Genomic DNA, 23,134 nt, shown 5'->3' on the forward strand with positions numbered 1-23,134 from the left:
AACTTGGAATATGCTTGGACCAGAGATCCTTCTGCACCTCTGCTTTGTCACTAGACACTTGAAGTCCTGTACTGCAGCTTCACCCATGTTTCCTTTATCAGAAGGTCTACTGCAGCAGCTAAAAGCCCTTTGCAGACTCTGAGAAACAAATGCTAGTCACCTGATTAAAATTTATTGAGGAAGGATGGTGTTAGGTCTTAGTGAGGCCGTGGAATGTAGGAATCCATATTGACTTACATCACTGTATATTAAACCAAATTTAATACAAGTTGTACAGGAGTTGTTCATTCTAATCACTTAAATCACTTAAGCTCCCCAGCTGAGGTTAGCAAGACTGTGGAACTTTGATAAATATGTGCATTTTTGTAGTGAAATGTGCTCCAGCTCAGGGCAGGAGGTTGGAACTAGATGATCTTTAAGGTCTCTTCTACCCCAAACCATTCTATGATGCTGTGATACTATTTAAACACCAAATAAATGAGGTTTGTAAATGAAAGAGTCAGTGCCCTAAATCCAGCTCCAGCTAGAGGCCTGGCAGTTTTCAGCTGGGCAAACTCAGGGCTCTGTAGCTCTTGCTAAAGCCAACAGTTTCTGCATAAGAAATGTCATGCAGCTGGAACCAGTTTTTTTCATCAAAAAAGGAAATAAACCAATATTTTTCAGCAGCAATGCCTGTATTTCAGATAGTTGTTGCAGGAGCTGTTTTCCTCCTGCCTCACTGAATCATTTGGACAACATTGGCAGCTGCTGAGTGCCGTCAGAAACTCAAGCCAGAGACTTGTGCTGTGGGTACTGACTTCATGCCATGAGGCATGTTCCAAGGCCAAGCTCTGGGCATGGCCATGTGGTTTCAGGATCCCTCACAGAGATCCTGGGTTTTGGCCACACAGAGCCAGAGCTCCTGGGACAAGGAATGCTTGCATGCCTTGCAGAGGGGCTGCAGCCCCAGCCTCCTGCTGCTCACACAACCGCTGCTGCCTTGGGGGCCTCCAAGCTCCTCCAAGCTCACCTTGTCCTGGCCGTGAGGGACCTCCCCTGCTCACCTTGTCCTGGCCGTGTCCCTAACATGCAGCTGCCTCGGAGCCAGCCCAGTGGAAATGTTGTCCAGAAACCGAGGTTTGTTACCCAGTGTGCAACGAAGCAATAATTACACACTTACGTGAGACATTGACTATTAATTTCAGAGTTCTGCAAGCCTGGTTGCTTGGCGGTATTCCAAAAATCAATGACGAGTTTTTACTATTCATTCATTTTTGTAAGCACAGTCATTAATGTTCATTGACTACAGGTCTGTCTTGTTCTCTTAATAATCAATGTTCTCTCTTCTATTGGTTAATGATTCTCCCTCTTCTCATGCTAATTAGTTTACATGCTCACTGGGTCTTTCTCTTCTTTTGTGTTGGGTTTCTTGAGTCGGTGGGCTGTGAGTCAGTGGTGTGGGAATCTCTCCCTGCTGGAATTATCTTTTACCCATTCAGAGCTGATCTCAGCACAGTTTCTGAGTGGGCTTTTTTAGCTACTTCCTTGTCTTGGGAGTTCTGCCAAATGCCCTTGTGGCCTGTAAAGTCTGTATTTTATGTATCCACTATCAGAGGTACATTGCTCTTTCCAAGCCTTGTTAAACTCCCCCTAGGTTTGAGATCATTACAACATGTTCAACCCTTAACAAGGCAATTCTCCTGACAAGTAATTTCTCTTTCCCACAGCTAGACTTCACTTAGGTCTTGTTTGGTAGCTGGTCTCTGCTTCATAGATTAGAACTTCTTTCTTGTTGATTAGGCCTGAAAGTATACAAAGATTGTGAAAAATGCCAATCACTCATTTTTAAAATTTTAAAAGTTTAATAGTAATAAAATGGTTATAAAAATAGTAATACAATTAGAGTAATAATAATTTGGACAGACAATAGAAACAAAGAGTTACGGACGTCTGGGTACCTTTTTCTGGGCAGCACAAGCCCGAAAAAGAACACCGGTTAACAAAGGATTAACCCTTAAAAACAACAGCCTGTTGCATATTCATACACTTCATACATGACGCATAAATTCCATTCAAACACAGGATTCTGTCTGGTCATCGTCAACTTCTTCCTCTGAACCCTAACAGCGCCTTCGAGGCGGGAAGAAGTTTGTTTCTTCTGATAAGAGGACAATAAATTCTTTTTCTCTGAAAGATTTAGGTGTCCTGTGGCTGTTATCTCGCTGCAAGTCCTTTCTTTAAGAAAAGTATCCTACATAGCATAGTTTCTATTTTAACAGTTTTATAACCTGAAACTATATTTAACACACCACTTAAGAGAATTAATACAACATTACTTTCTAACACAACACATATAATACTCATTATAATATTTGCGAAAAGCCAATCATAAATACGCGTTTTTCACAAAGATCAAACATCAAAGCACATCCTTTGTCAAGAAAATGTTTACATATTCCACATTTTGCAACAGAAACTCGGCAAGACCGCAGGGACAAGGCTGGGGGAGGCTTTTCCCTGAGCTGCGCTGCTTGGGTTTGGTGATGCGCCCGGCGGGGCGGGCGGTGGGCACGGCCGGGCCGCGGCGGCAGCCCATGGGAGGAGCGGCCGCCTGACGGGGCGGGAGGGTCGTGTGTCGGGGGCCGGGCGCCGTGTCGGAGCTGTGTTGGCGCTGTTTCGGTGCAGTGTCGGAGCTGTGTCGGCCCGGGCAGACGGTACCGCGGCGGCGGGCGGGGGTCGCGGCGGGGGCGGGTGGCTCCAGCCCGGTGGAGTGAGTGGTTCTTGCCGGGATCAGGGCTCCTGCCCGGAGGGCAAAGGGCGAGGTGCGTGACAGACCGGCCGGCCCTCCAGGAACGTCCTGCCGTGCTGCTCCAGGGAGATTGCCCCGGGGTTATTCCCCAGCTTGTCTCCTGCAGCAGGGACCAGGACGGGCGGGAGGATGGGCACAGAAGGGGGTTGTGTTTGGCTCTGGGTAGGATCAGCGGGGAAGCTGAAGAGAAATTGCTCTTTGGAGTGTAAGTTTTGCAATCTCTGGGAGTACTTTGCCTTTCCCCTCGCCCAGAAGCTCCTCCTAGCTCCGGCCGTGAAAGGAAGGTTTTCGAACCCGGACTTGGCCCGAGCCCCAGCGGAAGCCGCCCGCTGGTGAGCAGTTGCAGGCTTAAGATGGGCCGGAGGTCGGGCCGGGCGAGGCAGCGCTGGGCTGCGAGATCGTCCTGGGCAACAGCCCCGGGCGGGACGGGGTCGAGCAAGAAAGCGTTGCAGAGAACTGTTCTGGGGCTCATATCCCGTTAGGAAGAAAGTTCAAGTTCTTGGATCAGATTGTGAGCTTGCTGCTAAATTCACTTACTTGTTGCTCACTGAAAGGCTGGTGCCTGAATTGTTTTGGACAAAACAATGTGGGGTGTTTTTAATACAGCGATCACAGCCTGAGTGGCGGTGGTCCAAGGAAAGTCTGAAGCACTAAAACATCAAGAAAGTTTGTGATTAATTTTCAGGTCCATTATTGCTATTCAAGAAAGACAACTTACCAATTTTGCGACTCCTTTACCACTGCTCAATATTTTACAAAGGGATATTCATTACAGAGCCATAAAAGGGTCACCAAATTAGTTTGCAGCCCTATGTAAGTGTTAATCCTGAACCCCAAATTCGGACCTTTAGGAGTGCGTTCGCAGGAAGATATTCCTGGCTTTTCAGTGGATAGGTCCCAATTTTCAGTGGAGCACTGAGCTGAGACTGGCAGTCAGGGCTCTGCATGGGCTGAATTTTATCAGTTCCAGCTCTGCTTCGTGGAGAGGTCAAGGGTGTTTGCTCTTTCTGCCCATGCTAGCCCGTCCTTACAGTGTGTTTCTCAGCCTTGATCCCACGTGCTGGAGGTTAGAGTGTTTGCCCAGTCTGTGAGGGTTTAAGTGCACTTCTCCTCTCTGGTGAAGTTGAAACCAACTCCTACTTTCTGAGCATCAGGGAATGAAGTATTTTTGAAGTATAGAAGGTCAGGAGCTCTCTTACCTGTTATAGCATAAGTCATACATGGGAAATAGAAATGAAGTGTAGGTCATGGTCTGTGTGCATAGGGCCTGGGAGGGAGCTGTGCCAAGTCCCTTTTTGAGTGCCTTGTTGCTGTTCCAGCAGTGCTGGAGTAGATGCCACCACTCAAGGCACAATCTATTGACAAGCCCATCTTTTTGTCTCAGGAGGACTTTGCTACCAGAGACTGAGGTGTCCAGGGCCACAGACACTGCCAGGGTATAGTGGTTTTAGTTTGAAACTGGGTAGAAATACTAATTTTGGGTAGTGGTTTTGGTTTGTTAAGTTGTGATTTTATTAATTTTGAGATTTTTTGGTTAATATATTAAAGAGTGTGGTGGGTTTGGTGTTGGTTAATTATTAATGTATTTAATTTTTGTTGTGAGGTAGGATTAGGAGAAAGGTAAAGTAGGCTTAAAATTTTAAAAGGATATAAAGAAAAGTCTATTAATGTTAATTAAAAGAAAGAGTAATAAGAATTAGAACAAAATTTTTAGAATATATCATTATTTTTTTTTCTTACTGATAATATAAAGAAACAGAATTTAAAATTTTAGTTAGTTTACTATTTTTAAAATAGTTTTTTTTAGTTTACTTAGGGAGAGAAGTCTTTTTGCTAATGTTATGGAGACTTTTCTATAAGGAAAAAACCCAGTTTTCTTGTCGTTTCTTTATGAATAGTAATTGTTCAGGAAAATCTGTAATTGTGAAGTTCTTATTTTTTATAAGCTTTCTTACAGTTTGTTTATGGGTTATGTTGACTTATGGGGTATTGTTTAAAGGTAAAAGTTTTTATTATTTATTTTAAAATTATTTTTATTTTAGGAACAGATTTTTTCTTTTTCTCTTGGGATATAGGATTACTTATTTTGTTTGTTTGTTTGTTTAAACTTTTAAAGGGATTACAGTTATTTTAATATTTGTTTATTTTAATATGTAGGTTTTTGTTTGATATTAATTTGATTTTTAAAAAAATATAGTTTTAGGTGTTATAGGGAAAAAGAGTTTTTCCTCTATAGTTAATAAGAGGATTTTAGTTTTAAAATTAAGGTATTTCTTTATCTTTTTTATCTGGGACTTGATTTTTTTTTTACTGACTTTGATGTTTTTATGTTTTTTTAAATATGTTTAAATTTTGTTGATTTTTTTTCTTATTTGAGGGAGGATTGAAGTACTGAAAGGGTTAACAAAACCATTTACATTTGGGTCTTGTAAATGGTTACTTGTGGAAGAGAAAAGAGGAAGTTCTTGGGGTATTTTCGAGTCTAGTTTTTTTGTGATTGGAAGTTTTGTACCATTTTTTAAAATTCTTCTCTTGCTAAACTATGACACAGGGCTAGGTGGAAGCTGAGTAGTGGTTTTGAAGACCTGCACTTTGGATCGGGCACCTCTTTCTCCTGTCAGTACCTGACAGTGATGGCTGTGTGCTGTAGGGCCTGTGGAAGGCAGCACCCAACACAAAGGACTTCGGTGGAGTGGGCCAAGGATGCCGTCTCCCTTGTCACTGTTGTGCTGTTTGTACCTCTTTATTGGTGCCTTGGGATTATGGCCAAAATTTTTACTTTGAGGCTCAGCTATGTATTGTGGAGTCAATGCAAGCATAAATAAGCCTGCCTGTGAACAGATAAACCTTTGGCTTAACAATGAAGTATTCTGTTAGCCTGTGCCTGTCTTACGAAATTTGCTTCATTCTTCTGTGTCCCATTAGAGATAAGAGGACAGTGTTAGCTTTGTTCCCAGCATCAGGCAAGCTCACATCAGCTGCCAATGTCATACAGTGGCATGTGACTGCACATGGTAGGGAAATTTGAAAGGAGCAAGTGTTTCATCCCAGTGCCATCATCTGATGGGCTGACTTGAGCCCCCTGCTGCCAGGGGCATTGCCCAGGCCTTATCTGCCCAACAGAGGTCAGTTCCATCCGTTTGGTTTTTGATTTTAAAGTTAAATTTTCAGGGCAGATAGAGTATAAATCTGTGTTACAATTTGACTGTAGCAGCTGGATAGTGAATGCAGAAGCCCTGGTGATATATGTTGCTTTTAAAAGCATTCTTGCAAAGGCACGTGAGCTCAGGGCTCTGAATTGTAATATGAGAGAGGTGAGAACAGTGCTGTTGGCACTAATTTGGTGTTCTTTGGAAGCCATTCATATGATATGAATATACCACATTTTTCAAGTATGGGATGACATGTGACAAAACCCAACACCTACTGAAGAGATTGCATCACTGCAAGGTTAAAAATGTGCTAGTTCAGGAACACCCTACAGTTCTGCTTTGGTTGTAAAACTCAGTAAGCTGTTACAACTACAATAATATAATATTTAGGAGATGCTTATTGTCTTGATGTGGTTGAATGGCTACATATTCTGGTAGTGTGTAGTTTTTCTTTTATTTCCTTAATCCACAGGAAACTTGGTTACATCAAGCACAAGTGTGTAGGACTTAATTGTTTTTCTACTTTCTCGTTCATCCAACTGTATTTAGTAGTTTGGAGTGAGACATTCAAAATGCTAATTTAAAGCATGCTTCCATAAGATCATCATCTTGATTTTATCAGGAAACAAGAACTCTAAAATCATGGCTGGGAAACCCAAGCTGCACTACACCAAGGGAAGGGGGAAGATGGAGTCAGTCCGATGGCTGTTAGCAGCAGCTGGGGTTGAGGTTTGTACTTTTTTTATAAAGTGATTTGTGATTGAAATACCTATTCTCTGGAAGGGTTTCCCAATTGCATCTCTGCTTAGGGATATGCACATCATCACATATTGTGATGCAGAATGCTTAGATTGAGTGATACACTCTTGTGTTTTATTCCATGTATTCCTTGAACCATAGTTACACAGTGAAGAGATTTTGATATACAAAGAGAATTGATGGGTGTCATTTTTGAAACATACTTTAAGATGAGATTGTAAATTGTTGCTACAGACAAAACTGTGACTTTTTGCTCATAACTTCCATGTATCTCGTGAGTCTTCTCCACTGAAAGAGCATGCATACCACATGAAAACTTTTGAACATTCTCTCCAAACAAAGTACCTTTTGTTCTTTGGGTCAGGACCTGAGTAGATAAATCAGCAGATCTGCCCCAAAGGCAGTGTTAGGGGATCTATCTAGATTCACATCAGGTGAAGGCTGTCCTAAGACATCTTAATTTCTACAAATTAATTTCTCCAAATTAAATTTTTGTTTGAATATGGTTTTTTGAAACTATTTATACTCTGTTGGAAATAAAAGGCTTCTTAAAATGGTGCTCACTTGAGAATGTTGCTGACAGAGAATTTGCAGAACATGAGTGCTGAGAAAACCAAGATCTTGTCCTCATTCAAATGTCCTTACTAAAGAAAAAATCCAGTGGATTAAACAAATCCAGTGGATGGAGATAAATGCTGTATAAGAGAGGCATAATTTGCAAGAAGTTTTTCAATATTTCATGTGGCATCAGCTGCTTTTTAATTGAGTGATTTGGTATCAGTTTATGGTTCATGCAGGTGACTCTGGTCTTTATAATGAGGAAGTCCTTTCTGGAACTTAATGCATTGTACAGTCCTGTGGGGTTGGGGACACCAAAGTCTTGGGTTATAGTCTCTGCTGGAGCAGAGATGAAGTAGGGGTCTGTCAAGGAAACTTTCCTGTCTGACCATCCAGGAGCCTCTCCATCAGTCCTTAAAAATTTTAATCATGGTGCAGCAACAGAGTAACATTATGCCTCCAGGGAGGGACCTGGAACAAAGGAAACTACTGGGCTTTTATACCCTTACAGTCTAAGTGAGGGTTTGGGGTCATGGGCTCCTGCTGTGGCTCACCGGGCCAGTGTCACAGGTCCCGTGCCCTTTGTTGAGCAAAGGGAGGCAGTTCCCAGCTCTTGACTTGGGCTCCCAGGGCTCCATGAGCAGCTGGAATTGCAGCTGCTCACCCAGCTCCTGACACTGAATGGATTCCTCACAGGGTCAACAGAATGAGAAAAGTACAGAGAATAGTATGGAGAAGTGGGGTCTAACTGCCAGACTTCCTTCCACTCCTCCACTGCCTTTGGAGTGACAGTGTTGTTTTCTATTGCTGCTTTTCAGTTCGAGGAGGAATTCATAGAGACAAAAGAAGACTTAGAAAAATTGCGCAATGGTGAGTCTGTAAACTGTACCTTAAACAGGAATTCACACAAACAGAACAAAAGAACAACAGGAGGTATTTTTTAAGACCTGCAGTATGATGTGACCTGTAAAGTAAAACTGCTTCCTTGTGGATGCTTTCATCCCTGAGAATTAGAAATTTCTTGGTATCTTACCAAGTCTCTTCCTTATTTTCAGTGCAGTATTTCAGCAGTCTGAGTAGCTTGCTCCTTTTTCTTCCCTAGATGGAGTCCTGCTGTTTCAGCAGGTGCCCATGGTGGAGATAGATGGGATGAGGATGGTGCAGACCAGAGCCATCCTCAGCTACATTGCAGCAAAGTACAACCTCTATGGGAAGGACCTGAAGGAGAGAGCCTGGTATGGTAACACTGTGCCACTTACTAACACTCCTCCATGATTGTTAATATTTACAGAAAGAATGTTGCTGTGAAGTATCTGCAGTAAAGGTGAGTATACCTAACAGACTGTCACTTCCTGTAGAGGGCTTATTTTGTGAGAATGGAAGGGCAGCTCGAGAGACTGTGAAGATTATTATGGACTGGCAATTGTTAGCCAGCATCCATTAGACCTCAACACTATTTTTTTTTCCCTTAAGTGGTTTGCAAAGCAGTCTTTTCTCTCACAACATAAATAAATAGATTATTAAAGGAAAACAGCATGAATTCCACTTTAAATACATTACTTGCAGCCTTTTTTTTTTTTTGCTTATTGCATATACTGTGAGCCTGTTTTACAATTTGTGCTTTGAAAAAAACTGGAAGTTTTCTAGAAGTGGAAGAACCGAGAAAATAAACCAGTGTATTACATTACATTCACTTATAAACATTTTACTCAGTGACCACTTCAGAGTTGTATTTCAGGAAAATAGTCAAAATGGAAAGTTTGAATTATATATGTTGAACAAAAATATTTATTTCAGGATTGATATGTACGTGGAGGGAACTACAGACCTAATGGGAATGATCATGTTTCTCCCTTATCAACCAGCTGATACAAAAGAAAAGAATCTTGCCTTAATCATTGAACGAGCTACAACCAGGTACTTCCCTGTTTATGAAAAGGTAAGTGATAAATCACCAACAGTTCACAAAGTCAGTGAGTTCTGGGTTCCCCCTCCTACCACACTCCCACATATGTACTTTCCAGAAGACAAGTGAGAGTACAACTCTAGAAATGTATGATGGAGCCACTATCCAGCAATGTGAAAAGAGGGCCACAAAATCATTTTTGCGCTGGTTTCAGTACCGGGTCTCTTTGCTGTCTTTCTTTTCCAACTTGGCTTAGTGGCTGATGGCTCACAGTGTTTTGCCTAAATGCACCATTTCAATATTTCTGCCAGCCTTCAGTACTTATTATCTGCAAGTGTAGTGTGTTATAGAATTATTAAGGTTGGAAAAAACCTTCTAAAGATCATTAAGTCTAATTGACAAACCAGCACCACCACCATATTCACCATCAAACTGCGTCCTCCTGTGACATACCCACATGTCTCTTGAACACTTTCAGGGTTGGTGAGTCCAGTTCCCTGACAGTCTATTCCAGTGATTTACAACCCTTTACATGAACAAAAATTTCCTAAGATCTAATCTAAACTTCCCCTGGTGCAACTTGAGTCCATTTTCTCTTATCCTGTCACTGGTTACCTGGGAGAAGAGGCTGACCCCCACCCTACTACAATGTCCTGTCAGGGTGTTGTAGAGAACAAGAAGGGTGAGTCTCCCACTCACCCTCCTTTATTCTTGCTATTCAAAGTTAAATATATTTGTGCTTTACAGCTAAGGATTTAATCCTATCATCTTCCTTAAATTCATTGCTTAAATGTATTATATTTAGCAACTATGATTTTCATTCTCTGAATTGGTACTGGGGCATCCTTAGGTGTGCAGAGAGGCTCTGCAAGCGAGATACATGTAACATAGAAAGCAAAAAGCAATTATTTACTGGCTAGCATGCATCAAAAAGCCTGATCTGTGAGGGAAGGCATTGGTGTGCCTGCCATCCCCTTAGAGCACATGAGGAGGTTTTGTTGGCCAGGGAGGAGTTGGTCAGGAGGGGATTGATTGTTCTTTTCTTCTCCCTGGAACATTGCCTGGATGTTACTGAACTGCCATTTTCCACCAACTTGATGTTTGTTTTGTTTTATTTCTCCTGTAAGGATATTTTAATTTTTTCTTGTGTTAAGATTTTCTTGTTTGAATTGAGCCAGCTGTGATCCTCATCTCAGAAGTTTGCTTCTGTTTGGATCTTTTCCTTTGGTGCCATGTATGGTTGTGCTGTACAGACTTTCTCCCAGTGCTCTTTCAGGGCATAGTGGTCTCCTCAGAAATCTGACAAGGGTACAAAGCTGTGTTGTTTCAGAGCTGAGCTGGGTTTCCAGCTTGAAGCCTTTGTTACCAGGCAGCTGAAGTCCACTCAAAAACTACAGGACTTGATGCAATTTCATGTCCCACTTCATTTGAGCCTTAAATTGCACTAACAAAACCCATAGAGGCTCCCCTGTAAAATAACAATGTAAATGATAATTCAGCACTTCTGTAATCAGAGTTCATATATATCCACTGAGTTCATATATGGAGGGCTGTGCTGAGAGATATTGATTACACACCCAAATCTTTCAAAGATTAAAGGCTGATATGAATTTTAAGTTATTAATCAATAAATAATACACAAAATTCTCTGAGCCTGTGCCTAGGTGGCATAAACTACTGTTGTAGCATATATGTTTTATATGTTTTAGCATGTAAAACATGTTATATGTTTTAGCATATATGCTCCATGAAAGTAACCCTTGTTTGCTAAAGACACAGCTGAACTTTTCCATTATTTTAGCCTAGTTAATTTTGTTAAAATGGTTAATAATTTTCTTTCTGTACCAGCTGTTAAGGAAGTCTATTGATTCAGCTTATCAGGGTTTGCATTCTGTATGTTATTCATTCTGGAAGCTGACAGGAAACGTACCTAGCTGTGAGTGTTCACTTTAAACACTCAGCAGCCAGATGGAGCAGCAAAAGGCAACAGAAAGCCCAGCAGGCAATCAGATTCAGATGCTATGTTTGGGAGTTTCCACACAGTCTAATAAACAAGCTGTGCTAGACCTGGTTAGAGCAGTGTAGGAAGTAACTACATGAAGGTATCAGCTGTGACTCTGCCCATGATTGTTGCCTCTGTGGTAGAACTGGCAGATGGGCCTGGAGAAGCAGTTGGCTTCCAGAGTCACAGACTGATGTCTTACTGCACATTTGGTAATTTAGAGTAGCCTTGGCGTGACTTAGGCACAGACATGGCCTTCTCTTGCTCCTGGTGGGAGGGTGGCAGTCTTCAGGACAAAGGCTGGAGAGCTGCTAACTGCTCTGAAGCTGTGCTGCAATTCACAAGTTGTTCATCTCAACTTGTCTACTACACTTGTAGTAGCTTTAGCAGGCTGTGATTCTTGCATCAGCAGTTTGCCATAAAGGAGTCCTTCCTTATGGGATAAGGGGTGGGAAGGTTGTATTCTTTCATTCTTTCATTCATTTCATATTTCAAACTGTAATGAGCAGTCTCAAATTTTGCTGAAACATCTAGAAATTCACTTAACTTTTTTCTTAAAAATTCGAGGTGTGCTTACATGTAAACTGGCCTACCTCTTCCAATTACTTTAGTCCTGGTTTTTTGTGTGATTAAGTCTTTCTTGTGGTACTTGGTACACAACTACCTGGTGCAGTAGGTTAGAGTGAGAGATGGAATTGCACACACTGAAATATGAATTCTGATTTAATTTTTTTGTTTAAAGAACATGTATCACTTTCTAACTTCATAGGTTCTTGCATGGCTTTGCTCTGCTGTGTTTTTTCAGAAATCTGTCTGCAATGAAATATCTAGATAAAATAGTTACATACCATGTGAATTTTCTTGTTTATTTGTTCATACTTTATAGGCCTTAAAAGATCATGGACAGGATTATCTTGTTGGCAACAAATTAAGCTGGGCAGATGTCCATCTGCTGGAAGCCATTTTAATGGCAGAAGAATGTAAGCCTGATGTACTGTCTGCATTCCCTCTGCTGCAGGTTAGTAATCATCTGGGGTCAATATGGAAAGTAGCAAACAAATTTCACTGACTGTTGTTAAAAGTTAATTATTTACATCTTTTGAGCCATTATACTGACACTTTTCAGGTCTGTTTGACTACAAAAACCTGCACTCAGTGCACTGCCTTGCCCCAGGGCTGCTGGGGACTCACCTTTCTGCAGTTCTGCTTTTCACAGCTGTTCTCAGCTGGCAGGAATTCACTCACTAGTGCTACCAATTTGGTCCTTTAACTGCTACTTCCATGTCTTCAAACACAGCAACAACATCTGGAAGAAAAGGCTGTGGCCTGGTGTATCTGCAGTTCCTGTCCTTTTTGCCAGCAAAATTACATTTTTAAGAAATCATATACCAAGAGCAGTTAAGTTTCCTATGTCTTGACTTCTGTAGTGCTTTGCACTGAGATATTCCTGTCCTTGCCTCTTTTTTTTTTTTTTTCCCCTCAAATATATCTGCAGGATTGGGATGTGGGGTTTTTTCTTCCACTTTTTACTAGATGAATCTTAACTCTTTAATATTAATTTCTACCATTCCCATCTGGGAAATTAAGGTATAGCTACAGCATTACAGATCAGAAAAAGCTAGTACCTTTTACTGTTCAGTAAGTATGTCTGACAAGTAAAAATCCAAGTCACCTGATCTTTAAACTATAAAGGATGGAATTATAATTTCCTTAATCTCACTGATTTTACTGTTGCTTCTTACAGGCTTTTAAAGGAAGAATCAGCAACATTCCAACAATCAAAAAATTCTTACAGCCTGGCAGCCAGAGGAAGCCACCAACAGATGAGAAGATTGTTGCTGTTGTGAGGAAAATATTCAATATCTAATCTGATGAAGATAACTCAACAGTAGTATATTACCAGACCTTGCTTTGTAAGAGTAAATTGCATAGATGTTCTATGTAACTTGCATCATATGGCCAGTGTTGAAACAATACACTGTGAATACACTTTTAAATTAGAGTAAAAGGCTGATTTGTACCTGTTTAGTCCAGAAAGAAGAATTTCATAAAGCAGTTATATGAAATAAAATATGCTGACACTTGGTGTGTGTTCAATTACAATGCATGTCTGGTAGGGTAAAATGTTCAGTTGTAGCTTCTGAGGCACTGTAGAAAAGGCCCATGATCCCCAACCTCCTTTTAATAAACTGCCTGAGAGAGGAGCCACACCCTGAAAACTGAAAAGTCATTTAAATTCAGGCCTAGAATCTTCTGGTTGGTTCTCTAGGTGGTCTCCTAGAAAGTTCACTGTCTCCCTGCTGTATTTCACAGCTTAAATAGTAAAGAAATAAAACCTTTAAAAATAAAAATTTAATTCATGAGCCTTTTAAGTTTATGTGCAGAAGTAAAAAAACCTTTCTAATCACTACATGAATCTCTTAGGAGTGATTTTTTTTTCACTGAAAGATCAAAGTCCTCATGTTTAATTGGCCTGCTGTGGTTTTCATCCACTGAGAGCACCTATTCCCTTGCTCTTCTTTTTGCTGCTTGGCTGGCTGGACAGTGAGGAAAATGCCCCTTGAGTGGCTTTTTGTAAGGTTTTACCTTCTGCAGTCACTTCCCACAGTTATAAAGCCAAGTGCACTGGCTGCTTACCTTTTCAGTAAGAGTGAGTTTTACCTCAAGAGTGCTTAAAGCATGCACTACTTTACCCTAATTTCATGGGAACAGTTACTGTTCCCTTTAAGAACATTGCCATAATCATCCTTCTTTGCACTTAGTTGTTTCTCCTCAGTAGGACTCCAACTGATTAGGCAAACAGTCAGCCAGTGTATAGGAAGAATTGCTGCCCAGCAAAGTTAACTCCTTCCCTGACTTGTGCCTAAGAAGAGCCATGTGCATTTCAGGGGTACAAATCACAAGTGCCCCAGTCACCTGGGCACTGCTGACTTTCAAACAGGTTTACATTAAGATTACCTCAGTAGCTGGAAGCAGTGCATTGCCCAGCCCATTTCACTGGGCTATTCCTCTCTTCCAAACAAGTGCTATGATTTAGGAACCATCACAAAGGGGGTATCATGATACACGATAACCTTTGTAAGCAAGCTTTGGGTGAAAAAAATGAAAAGCAGCAAAATTTCTGTTTATCTTCAAGAGTGCACCCACCCATACTGCTTCCCAACAATTTTGCTTATATTCCCTGTATACCAGACAGTCTTAGCCAAGCTTGGAGATCCCAGAAATATTTATTTTGTACACAAATCAAAGAACTTCAATCCCTGAATAGTTTGTGACTGAACAGTCTCTTCTGCTTACGGGAGGGAGTTCAGCAAGATAATCTGTGTGAGAACGGAATGGCAAACCTGTTCCAGAGTACTGAGAGCTTGCAACCTCTCCATGCAGCATGATGAACCTCAGCCATGGTTCATGTCACTGGCAATTTACAGCATGGTACATGTTTTCAACCACTACTGAGTATAAAGCAGAGCACCAGACTCTTTAATTGACAAAATGGCTCACTCCTCTGCTTAAAAAACTGACAAGCTTCAAACCTGTTACATTTTATTTGAGTACTGATTTTTTATATTTAGAACCAGAGGAACAAGAATGTGGGTTGGAAAGGAAGTTGTTTTTTAGTGCAACACAGTACAGGCCCAAGACTTCTTTTATTTAGAACTGATTATTTAATCTCAGAAACTACAAAAATATGCTTCAATGCAAGATAATTTTTAGAATAAACATCTATTTATAGATATTCTTTCAGAGATACAGTGCAAGAGTAATTCAATTTCCTGGGGCGCTCTGCACCCCTAAAAGAGATCAAACTTACAAAGAAAAATCCCATGAGTTAATAGACTGCTTAAATGAAAGTAGATCAAAATATACCAACAAAACACTTGCTTTAGTTTTTAAAAAAGCTTTTAAAATATCAACACATATCAATAATCAATTAACAGGTACCGATCTTTTACAGAAAATATAAATGCAGTGTAAGACTTATGTTCAAACTTGTCTTTCAAGTACAGGGAGCATGTCCATTTGGGGGGCATGGCAGTCATATTCAGTTCTAAATTCTCCTACAGCAGCATAAAAACAAGTCTCAAAATCATCAAAAGGCTGGAAAAAAAACCCAAAACAAGAAAACATAAATATGGCTGTCATTAATAAAATCAGTGTAAGTCATCATTAAATAACTGTTCATAAATAACTGACACTAGAGTCTCTATTAAGCCGTCTTTTCAGGTGTCCGTATCTCCCATCTCCGTGTCCAGAAAAACAAAGCCCCCCCTAGGCTGGAAAAGCAATCCCCAATGGACAATAACATTTTCCAGTGTAAGTCCTGATTCTTAAATTTTGCTTACATTTTGACAAATTGCTTCTGATTTTTTCCTCCCTGTATGTAACTGAAGTAAAACAGAATGGTGTTATATTAAATCTGTAATATTAAAACGACCAAGCAACAGTTATTATTCCTTCAGAAGATGGGGATTCTGATTTACACTTGAAAAATATTTTGCATTATAGACTCATTGGGAAACTTACTCCATAATTTAATTCCAAATTAATAGATTCAGAAAATTATATTTTCCAGAATGCTGAACAGCAGCAATAAAGCAGCTGGAACAGTCAGATTTTTTATTTTTTTTTTTTAATTTGCATTAATACTGGCCAAAGTTCTTAGGTTAGGTCAAAAATGTCCTGGTTTTCAACAGTACTGTGCTTCTAGTAGTTTTGAATGCAGCACTTCTAAACCAAAGTGTTGGCCTTTTTTTTCTTTAAATGACTGTGTTGTATGAAATTAGACTAATCTTATATGTATGTGTTCGAAAACGCTAAGGCTTATCTAGGTTCTTCCAAAAGCCTTACCAATATGCATTAATATTTAGTTGCTGACCTTTGCTTTCTGTGCTGAGAAAGTCACTTCTTACCAGCTGTATCTGTCTAGTAAAGGCAGATAAAAAGGCTGCTCACTGGGAACAGGACTGTGACCTCCAAACCAATTTCATTTAAACTGTGTAGTTGCTGAATGACAGTGACTTCACCACCAGTGTCTTGAAAAGGGTGTGAAATGGCAACTATTTGATAACGAGTGAAATCTTTACATTAGAATCCACAATATGTATTTACCTCAGGCATGCTACTAGTCCGGCTGGCATTAATTTCTTGGACCTCTTGAACCTCATTCCCATTATAATGGTCAAAAGAAAAGATGAAACTGTAAAAGACAATCCAATATATTTATGTTCTCACTTTTCTCAGTGGACCACTCAGGAACACACAGAGTGATCAAAGGTCATTGCTGTTTTTCTATGAACTGCAATTTAGTGAAACATTAGATCAGAAACAGAGTCTATAAAAACATTTTTGCTTTTCCAAAATACACCATTATGATTTCTTTTAGCTACAACTAAAGCTTCCATGTGCAGCAGAATGCTAAATCCTATTCCATGAAGACTAAGTAAGTTTGTCAGTCAGTCAATTCTACTCAGCCATATCTAAATTCGTGGGGATACCAGCAAAGTAGAAAGAATCCTGGCCATAGCAGTCACATGTATATTGAATTACAGGAATAGCGTCTCATAAATCCTACCAGTCTAGATCATTGCAGCTGTTTTCTAACTATTCAAGGAGCTAGAGCATTCAACTTCTTGTCTGTTTTATTTTTAGAATATTAGCTCTTTATTTGCTGAGCCTTAAAAACTGTATTGGAAGGTTTGCCACGTGTTTTTGCTACAAAATATGGCTATCAGCATCTCCTTCTTCATGACTACAATTCCTCTGGAGCTTTTTGCTGTGAGGGAACCATCCTTGCCTGTGATAAGAGATGGGCAGCCCAAGAAGGCAATAAATGCAGAACAACTATGAAATAAACTGCATCTTCTTCCTGGAGTAGTCTTATCCGAAAATGGAGGCAGCACTGAACTCATCAGGCATAGGGATTTCACTTTGAACTATGGCTGCAGAGTGCCGCATAAATGAGAAGACTGAGGAGAACACATGAAACTGCAAAAACAGCTACCTTCATTAAAGAACTGGCACTTGAAATGCTTCCTAGAAGTGGGCAGAGAGCAGCTGGGCTTTGTCACTTTCACACCCAAAGTAATGGCAGTCACACAGATCTCTTCCCTTTTTATGGTGTAGTTAAACCATCTGGCTAATTCTCTTCAAATTCCACTGTCTAATCCTGGGGCCAGTCCTGTGTTCATAGGTGTCAAACATTAGTTTTAAACTCACTTCAGCATATAAAACAAGCCCTGACAGTTACAAGTATCTTACAGAACTCTACCAACTATGTGCACTCATCAGAAATACACTGCAAAAAAATATTATGCTCCACTGTCCGTTGCTCTTATTTTCTAGTCACATAGCCTTGATTCTCTCGGGAATATCTCAAGGAGTGAACTATTCCACAGCATGTGTCTTGCCAGAGTCCTGAGTATATTTACAGTTTATTACAAGCTACAAAGCATATTCACTCTGTAATGTTCTTTTTTTCCCCCATTTCCTAGTACTTGGCTTTTCATACCTTCCAGAGACTTTTTAATGCATTCAATTTTCAGACCAGATTTCAAAAAGTGCTATACATTCACTGTTTCACCTTAAACCAAAGAAATTCAATAAATCAAGAGCAATTCAATCCAGCAAATCATATACAGATCAGAATCAACTTGTATTGTGAATGCTACCAACTCCTGCATACTGAGATTTGAATTTCTAAATCTACTTCAAACACATAAAAATGCATTAAAGTATCCAAGAAAACACAGAGCTTATTTCAGGAGAAGTAGGAAAATGCCTGAAATAGTAATTTATAAAACAACTAAGAGAATTTGCCTGGGGTACCCATTGGCTACATATTCTTTGTATGTAGGACAAGTTACAAAAACATTACTATCAAGCACTTGTACTAAAATATTACCTAAATTACTGCAGGAGAGTCTTGCACAGGTGAAAACTACTGTCAATAATTACGGTTTGGATCGATGGGTTGTTTTTAGATTTCCTAACCTTTTAAAGGTTTGGGTGTTCGCTTAATTTTACATTGTAATTTACTGTAGTGGTTTCTAAGCTCAGAGTGGTCACTTTCTTCCACTCAATTTCCATCTTTCATTTGTGCTCTAGCTGCTTTTCACATTTTGGCATGTTAGGCATAAGTGAAAACACTCTAGTTTTCCACAAAAGCAATACATATTTATAATAAAAAGCAATTAAAACATTTCTTTGTAAACATTCTAAACTAAGGCTGCTTTAAAAAGTCTTTGTTCCTTTTACTTTATGTAAGAAAAACTTTCTAAGGCAATTATAGTGAACCCTATCTCATCTCATTGCTGTAACTTCTAATAAATAAGTACTATATCTTTTTCCAGTTGAGAAAGTCCTCACATGCCTACGACTACATTACAGCAAAACACTGGCTATTTTAGATATCAGACATTCAAAAGCACATTAGTGGAAAATTTTATATTAGTCCTTTCAAAACCTGAGAACTGGGAAACAGGCAACATATATTAAGTTTTAATGAGTCTTCCATAAATTCTATATGTAACTTAGTGACTTAATTGACCCATAGGAGTACAATAACATATGCTAATTAAAAGCATCTCATATTAGTGATTATAAATTTACATATATTTAAGGTTATGTCTCCATTCCAAAAAAAGTTCTGGATTTTTTTTAAACAGGGGGATAACTTAATCTGAGCAAGGTCATGGTGGCAAAAATCCAATTTAAGGTCCTCTAGGAGCAGCTCAGGTCCACAATTACCACCTTTACTAAAGAACTCACTGGGAACACTTTGCTGTGAATACTACTCAACATTTTTTTAAAACTGAAATTTTTATAACTGTGATTAGTGCAAACCACAAAGCCAGAATGAATAATATACAACAAATTCTAATCTGAGAAAAACGAATTGTGTACTCACACGATCTGGATTAAATGTATTTTAAATGCATTTCTGCATGTGAAACCACAGCCTAAACCACCTTTGCTAAAACCATGAGTGAGACAAGCTCCCAACAGCTCTTATTGCAAATTCACTTGTGCAAGGTTTATGTCCCCTGAAGGGACTGTAGTTTTTTGCCTCCATAAGGGTTTCATGGCAAACTAGCTGCCACAACAATTATTGCACAGTCTGTATCCTGTCTTTCTTAGCAGCAAAGGAAAAACACTAAATTAAATTGTTCCATTCCCTGGGAGCTGAGGATACGTTACATCATGCAACAGTGGATCCCACATCTCCTTTACTGCTCAGATTGCAAAATTCAATCTGTAACTCTAACAATTTTATTGCAGTACTATCTCCTTTTTATCAGCTGGATTTCACAATATGTGCAATGTTAGGCAAACATCTCATAAAAGGAGGCGCTGCCAGGTAGTAACAAACACCTGCTGGCTTTCTGTCAATGATCTGCCTTACCTTGTAAATGGCTCCTGAATTTTGCAGGCTAAGCTGACATGTTGAACTCTAGTTAAAAACCCAACATTTAAACCAAAGCAATACCCAAAATTTAGTAAAAAGAGAATTTTACATGCAGTTCAGGATGCTGCTTGTTTGTTTGTTTACTGTAGTGAAACACTTACACAATGATATCTTCACATTTCTTGGATCACGTGTTACACAGTAAGCTCCATAACCAGCCACAAAGCCAAAGGTGAGTCCAGCAGCTAAAGAGATTTTACTACCTGCAAGAAATCATTGTAGTGTTATTTCTCAATACAAGGTCTTTGAGCTCAATTTTTATACAGCAGCTGTCTCTCTACAATAGAACTGATTTTGCCACATTCCAGCTTACCTCACCTAGTGTGAAGAGAGAGGTAATATTTCTGTAACTGGGTCATTCTAATGTGTGGAATTAGGGGCAAAGTCAACTAACTAAATTAAAGGGAGATCCAGTAATACTTGCAACTTGGGAAAAATACAACCCTAAATTTGGCTATTTTCTCTATCATACTTAAGAAGGATTTTTGTAATTTCTCTGAACTGTATGTTCATTTTAACTATATCTTACAGCACTTGGGAGTCTCCAAAAATAGTAGGAATGTACCAATATATATAAAAAGTAAATTAGAAAACATGCATAATCATAATGTCAGGCTTTTCAGTCTGACATCAATCCTGGACAAAGAAATGCTATCACCAACATCACATTTAATGAATAAAGAATGAAAAAACTAATAAATGGCAATGCGGATGAAAACCAGAGCTTCTAAAAGTAACTTGACATATTCTTGCAGTGCTATTGAAAAACTGGTTCATAAATCCCAGATATAGCCCTAATATTTTAAATTTCTGAACAGACATTTGTCTTGGTACCATATGATAAAAGTGTAGAATCTGCACAGCAGGCATTATTTGAATTAAACTGATCCCCAGATGTTTAGAAATAAAGAATTCAGACAAGACCCCCAATGACATTTAGTTCCCAATCCTTTTATTTCGAGTATAATCAACACTTTACAAGAAGATGTAAATCATAACCAATAAAAAATTATCTAGATTTGCCACGAGGATTGACCAAGTATTAGAGTGAAGAGAACAGGTGAATGAGACAGTGAGTGCAGCTGGCTGCAAACACAAAACCACAGCGTTTTCAGATGTGAAGTCGTGTCTCCGAGAGCAAACTATGTGCACACTACGAAGGGAGACGGTGACCCTAAACCACAAGAATGGTGACGGACAGTGGAACAGGGACGGTGAGCGATGCGCTGCCGGGGCTCTGCGGAGAGCGGACGGGAAGCCGCCCGCAGCTCCCGCCCGCCCGTCCTCGGTACCGCTGCGACCTCTGCCGGGTGCTGAGCTGGGGCACGGCGCCGCCAGCCGCGGGACTGCAAAAACCCCTGGAATACCGAAACTGCGCTTTGTGGTACGCTGCCACCTAAAACCCGACTCGTTATGTTACTGAGAAAAGGCACAATTCTAACAGTACCAGAGAATTAACCACCAACTCAGAGGACACAAGTAGAAGGTTTTTTCCCACCGTGCATCTGGAAATGTAAGAATCAAGGTGTGCTGTATTTCTCTGTATTTCAAGGTGCCCTGGATTTCTCTGTAGAAAATAAGCTTTAATCAATGATATACAGTGCCCAACATACGAACGATTGAAAGGAGATGAGAAAGCCCAAAATGCATTTAATGTCAAAGATAACATGACAACCTTCACTCTTTGCCCTGAAAACAAGCTCACTTAAATGCTTAAGTTGGCCCAAGAACATCTCATGAAATTTGGTGCATTTACAGCAGCATATGATGGATGTAAAATGCAGCTGTGCTAATTACAGCAAAGTTTTCATGTCTAATACTTCATAGAAGAAATCAAGTGCTTCATTTCCAAATCCTTCTGTCCCAGTACTAACCTTTACGAGTGTATGCTATAATACCTCCAACTATCAGCAATGAAGCATAAGCAAAACCAATCCAGTCAACAGCCATGGTCCCAATTCTGGAAAAAAAACAAATATATTTCAACTGAAGGCAGACAAATTCCTTCCTCGAGGTATAAAAGAAATCATTACTTAACGGGTTCTAAATAACACTACATTCTCCTAAGCTGTGCTTGACTACTGAACCAAAACATTCAGAAGGTGAAGGTGTGCCTGCTGGCTGTTGTACCATCCTTTCATTAACTGCTGCCCTTACTTACACCCCAGTATAGGGCTATACCATATTTCCATTAGGGGACTTTTTGGGATATATGTGGCATACATTTTTCCCAGTCACAAATACATGTATGCAGGCAAAAGGCTTGACACCATCCAAAGCTTATTTTGTTGCACTTGTGCCACGCTGCTGAGCTGAGAGCACACTATGGATACATACAGGTCTTCTGAGTGCTCAGCTCAGTGTTTGCATCTCCTTTCAACTGGAGAACTGTTTGCATCTCCTTTCAATTGCTCCACTATACCTGGAGCCCTTCAACGGGCGTGTAACAAACACTGCACCAGGCAAAAAACCGAATTTTTAAAGTCTGTTCAAAGATTCCAGACAGAAACTTAAGCTGTTTTGGGAAGCTACACTTTATCCTGTATACCTATCCAGGTACTTTATCCTGTATCTATGCCAGTTTTATTTCACCTTTACATTTTGATGCATTGTCTGAAGTTAGGCTGCTGTTCCGCAGAAAGCATTTAAGGTTCTTTTGCGATGCTGGTCCCTACTTCCGTGGCAGTGCTGTGTAAAGGCATGAAATGGCAGTGCTGAGCAGCCAGAGAGCCCCTGCAGCACCACGGCCTCTCTCCCATCAGCCAATGGAGCACACCTTTGCCTCCCAAATTAAGCGTACACTTAATTAAGCACATCTTTCTTGATACCTCAGCGTCTGTGCCCTTGACCACAGTGTTAAAAGGTGCTAGCAAAGAGTGCTCACTCAGCATTTCATGTCAAACCTTTAGTATTTAAAGTAAGCAACTCGCAGCGAGCCCACTCCTCCCGAGGTTGTAACCCCTCAGGACAAAAGGTGGGTTTAGGGGGCCATGGCACCCCGGAGAACAAGGTTTGCAGAGGCGGGGGCCAGGGATGCAGGGGCCAGGGATTCCCAGGCCTTTGATATGCCCAGCGTCCGTAGCTGCCTCCTGCACGGGCCCGCAGCCCGCATCTCGCTCCCCAGGGCCGCGGCGCAGCCACCGGGCGAAGGCAGGCGCCTGAGGGGGGCGGCTCCGCGACCCGCCCAGCCGCCCGCTCGCCCCCCGCCATCCCCGCGGCTGCTCAGCCCCGCCGTACCTCGTGCCGCCGCTCCGCCCTCCGACCTGCCCCGGCCCCGGCCCCGGCCCCGCCTCCCGCGCCCGCCCGGCTCCGTGGGGCGCCGGCCGCGGCGCCGCGCCCCGGCTTAGCCGCTCGGCGGCGGAAGGAGAGTGCCTGTCGCCGTCATGGCGGCGGCCCGGCCCGGCCCGGCCCGGCCCGGCCCGGCCCGCAGCGCCGCTGGCGGAGTGGCGGCTGGCGGCGCTAGGCGGAGCATGGCCGCGGGGACAAGTGGGTGACAGTGATCCGG

At 40.9% G+C, this 23,134-nt stretch overlaps 2 protein-coding genes across 6 annotated transcripts; one reads left to right on the plus strand and one right to left on the minus strand.

Moving 5' to 3' along the window:
• The first annotated feature begins 2,444 nt into the window (after positions 1–2,444).
• GSTA1 (glutathione S-transferase alpha 1) lies at positions 2,445–13,249 on the plus strand. Of its 5 annotated transcripts, XM_018920082.3 has the most exons (8): positions 2,555–2,693; positions 3,041–3,120; positions 6,563–6,669; positions 8,076–8,127; positions 8,360–8,492; positions 9,055–9,196; positions 12,052–12,183; positions 12,910–13,249. In XM_018920082.3, the coding sequence occupies exons 3-8, from the start codon at positions 6,583–6,585 to the stop codon at positions 13,030–13,032; spliced, it is 669 nt and encodes a 222-aa protein (XP_018775627.3). In that variant the 5' UTR covers positions 2,555–2,693; positions 3,041–3,120; positions 6,563–6,582; the 3' UTR covers positions 13,033–13,249. The 5 variants fall into 5 exon arrangements, with proteins under 5 accessions (XP_018775611.3, XP_018775627.3, XP_009092963.3 ...); XM_018920066.3 differs by lacking the exons at positions 2,555–2,693; positions 3,041–3,120 and adding an exon at positions 2,445–2,514; XM_009094715.4 differs by lacking the exon at positions 3,041–3,120 and having other exon boundaries at positions 2,562–2,693.
• Positions 13,250–14,793: 1,544 nt separating this feature from the next.
• TMEM14A (transmembrane protein 14A) lies at positions 14,794–22,912 on the minus strand. The gene is made up of 5 exons (XM_030235636.2): positions 22,867–22,912; positions 21,504–21,589; positions 19,731–19,832; positions 16,275–16,362; positions 14,794–15,263 (listed from the first exon to the last, which is right to left on the minus strand). The coding sequence occupies exons 2-5, from the start codon at positions 21,577–21,579 to the stop codon at positions 15,224–15,226; spliced, it is 306 nt and encodes a 101-aa protein (XP_030091496.1). The 5' UTR covers positions 21,580–21,589; positions 22,867–22,912; the 3' UTR covers positions 14,794–15,223.
• Between the last annotated feature and the right edge of the window lie 222 nt (positions 22,913–23,134).

The sequence above is a fragment of the Serinus canaria genome, chromosome 3, assembly GCF_022539315.1.
Source record: "Serinus canaria isolate serCan28SL12 chromosome 3, serCan2020, whole genome shotgun sequence".
In the NCBI taxonomy this organism is placed as follows: Eukaryota; Metazoa; Chordata; class Aves; order Passeriformes; family Fringillidae; genus Serinus; species Serinus canaria.

Bases quoted from the DNA above. Each gene is read 5' to 3' on its own strand.
- GSTA1 (XM_018920066.3), top strand. From the start codon at position 6,583: ATGGCTGGGAAACCCAAGCTGCACTACACCAAGGGAAGGGGGAAGATG. The intron at 8,128-8,359 runs GTGAGTCTGTAA...TTTCTTCCCTAG, and splicing joins CTTAGAAAAATTGCGCAATG to ATGGAGTCCTGCTGTTTCAG. The intron at 8,493-9,054 runs GTATGGTAACAC...TATTTATTTCAG, and splicing joins GACCTGAAGGAGAGAGCCTG to GATTGATATGTACGTGGAGG.
- TMEM14A (XM_030235636.2), bottom strand. From the start codon at position 21,579: ATGGCTGTTGACTGGATTGGTTTTGCTTATGCTTCATTGCTGATAGTT. The intron at 19,833-21,503 runs GTTAGTACTGGG...GATTTCTTGCAG, and splicing joins TATAGCATACACTCGTAAAG to GTAGTAAAATCTCTTTAGCT. The intron at 15,264-16,274 runs GTAAATACATAT...TTTTTTTTCCAG, and splicing joins GGACTAGTAGCATGCCTGAG to CCTTTTGATGATTTTGAGAC.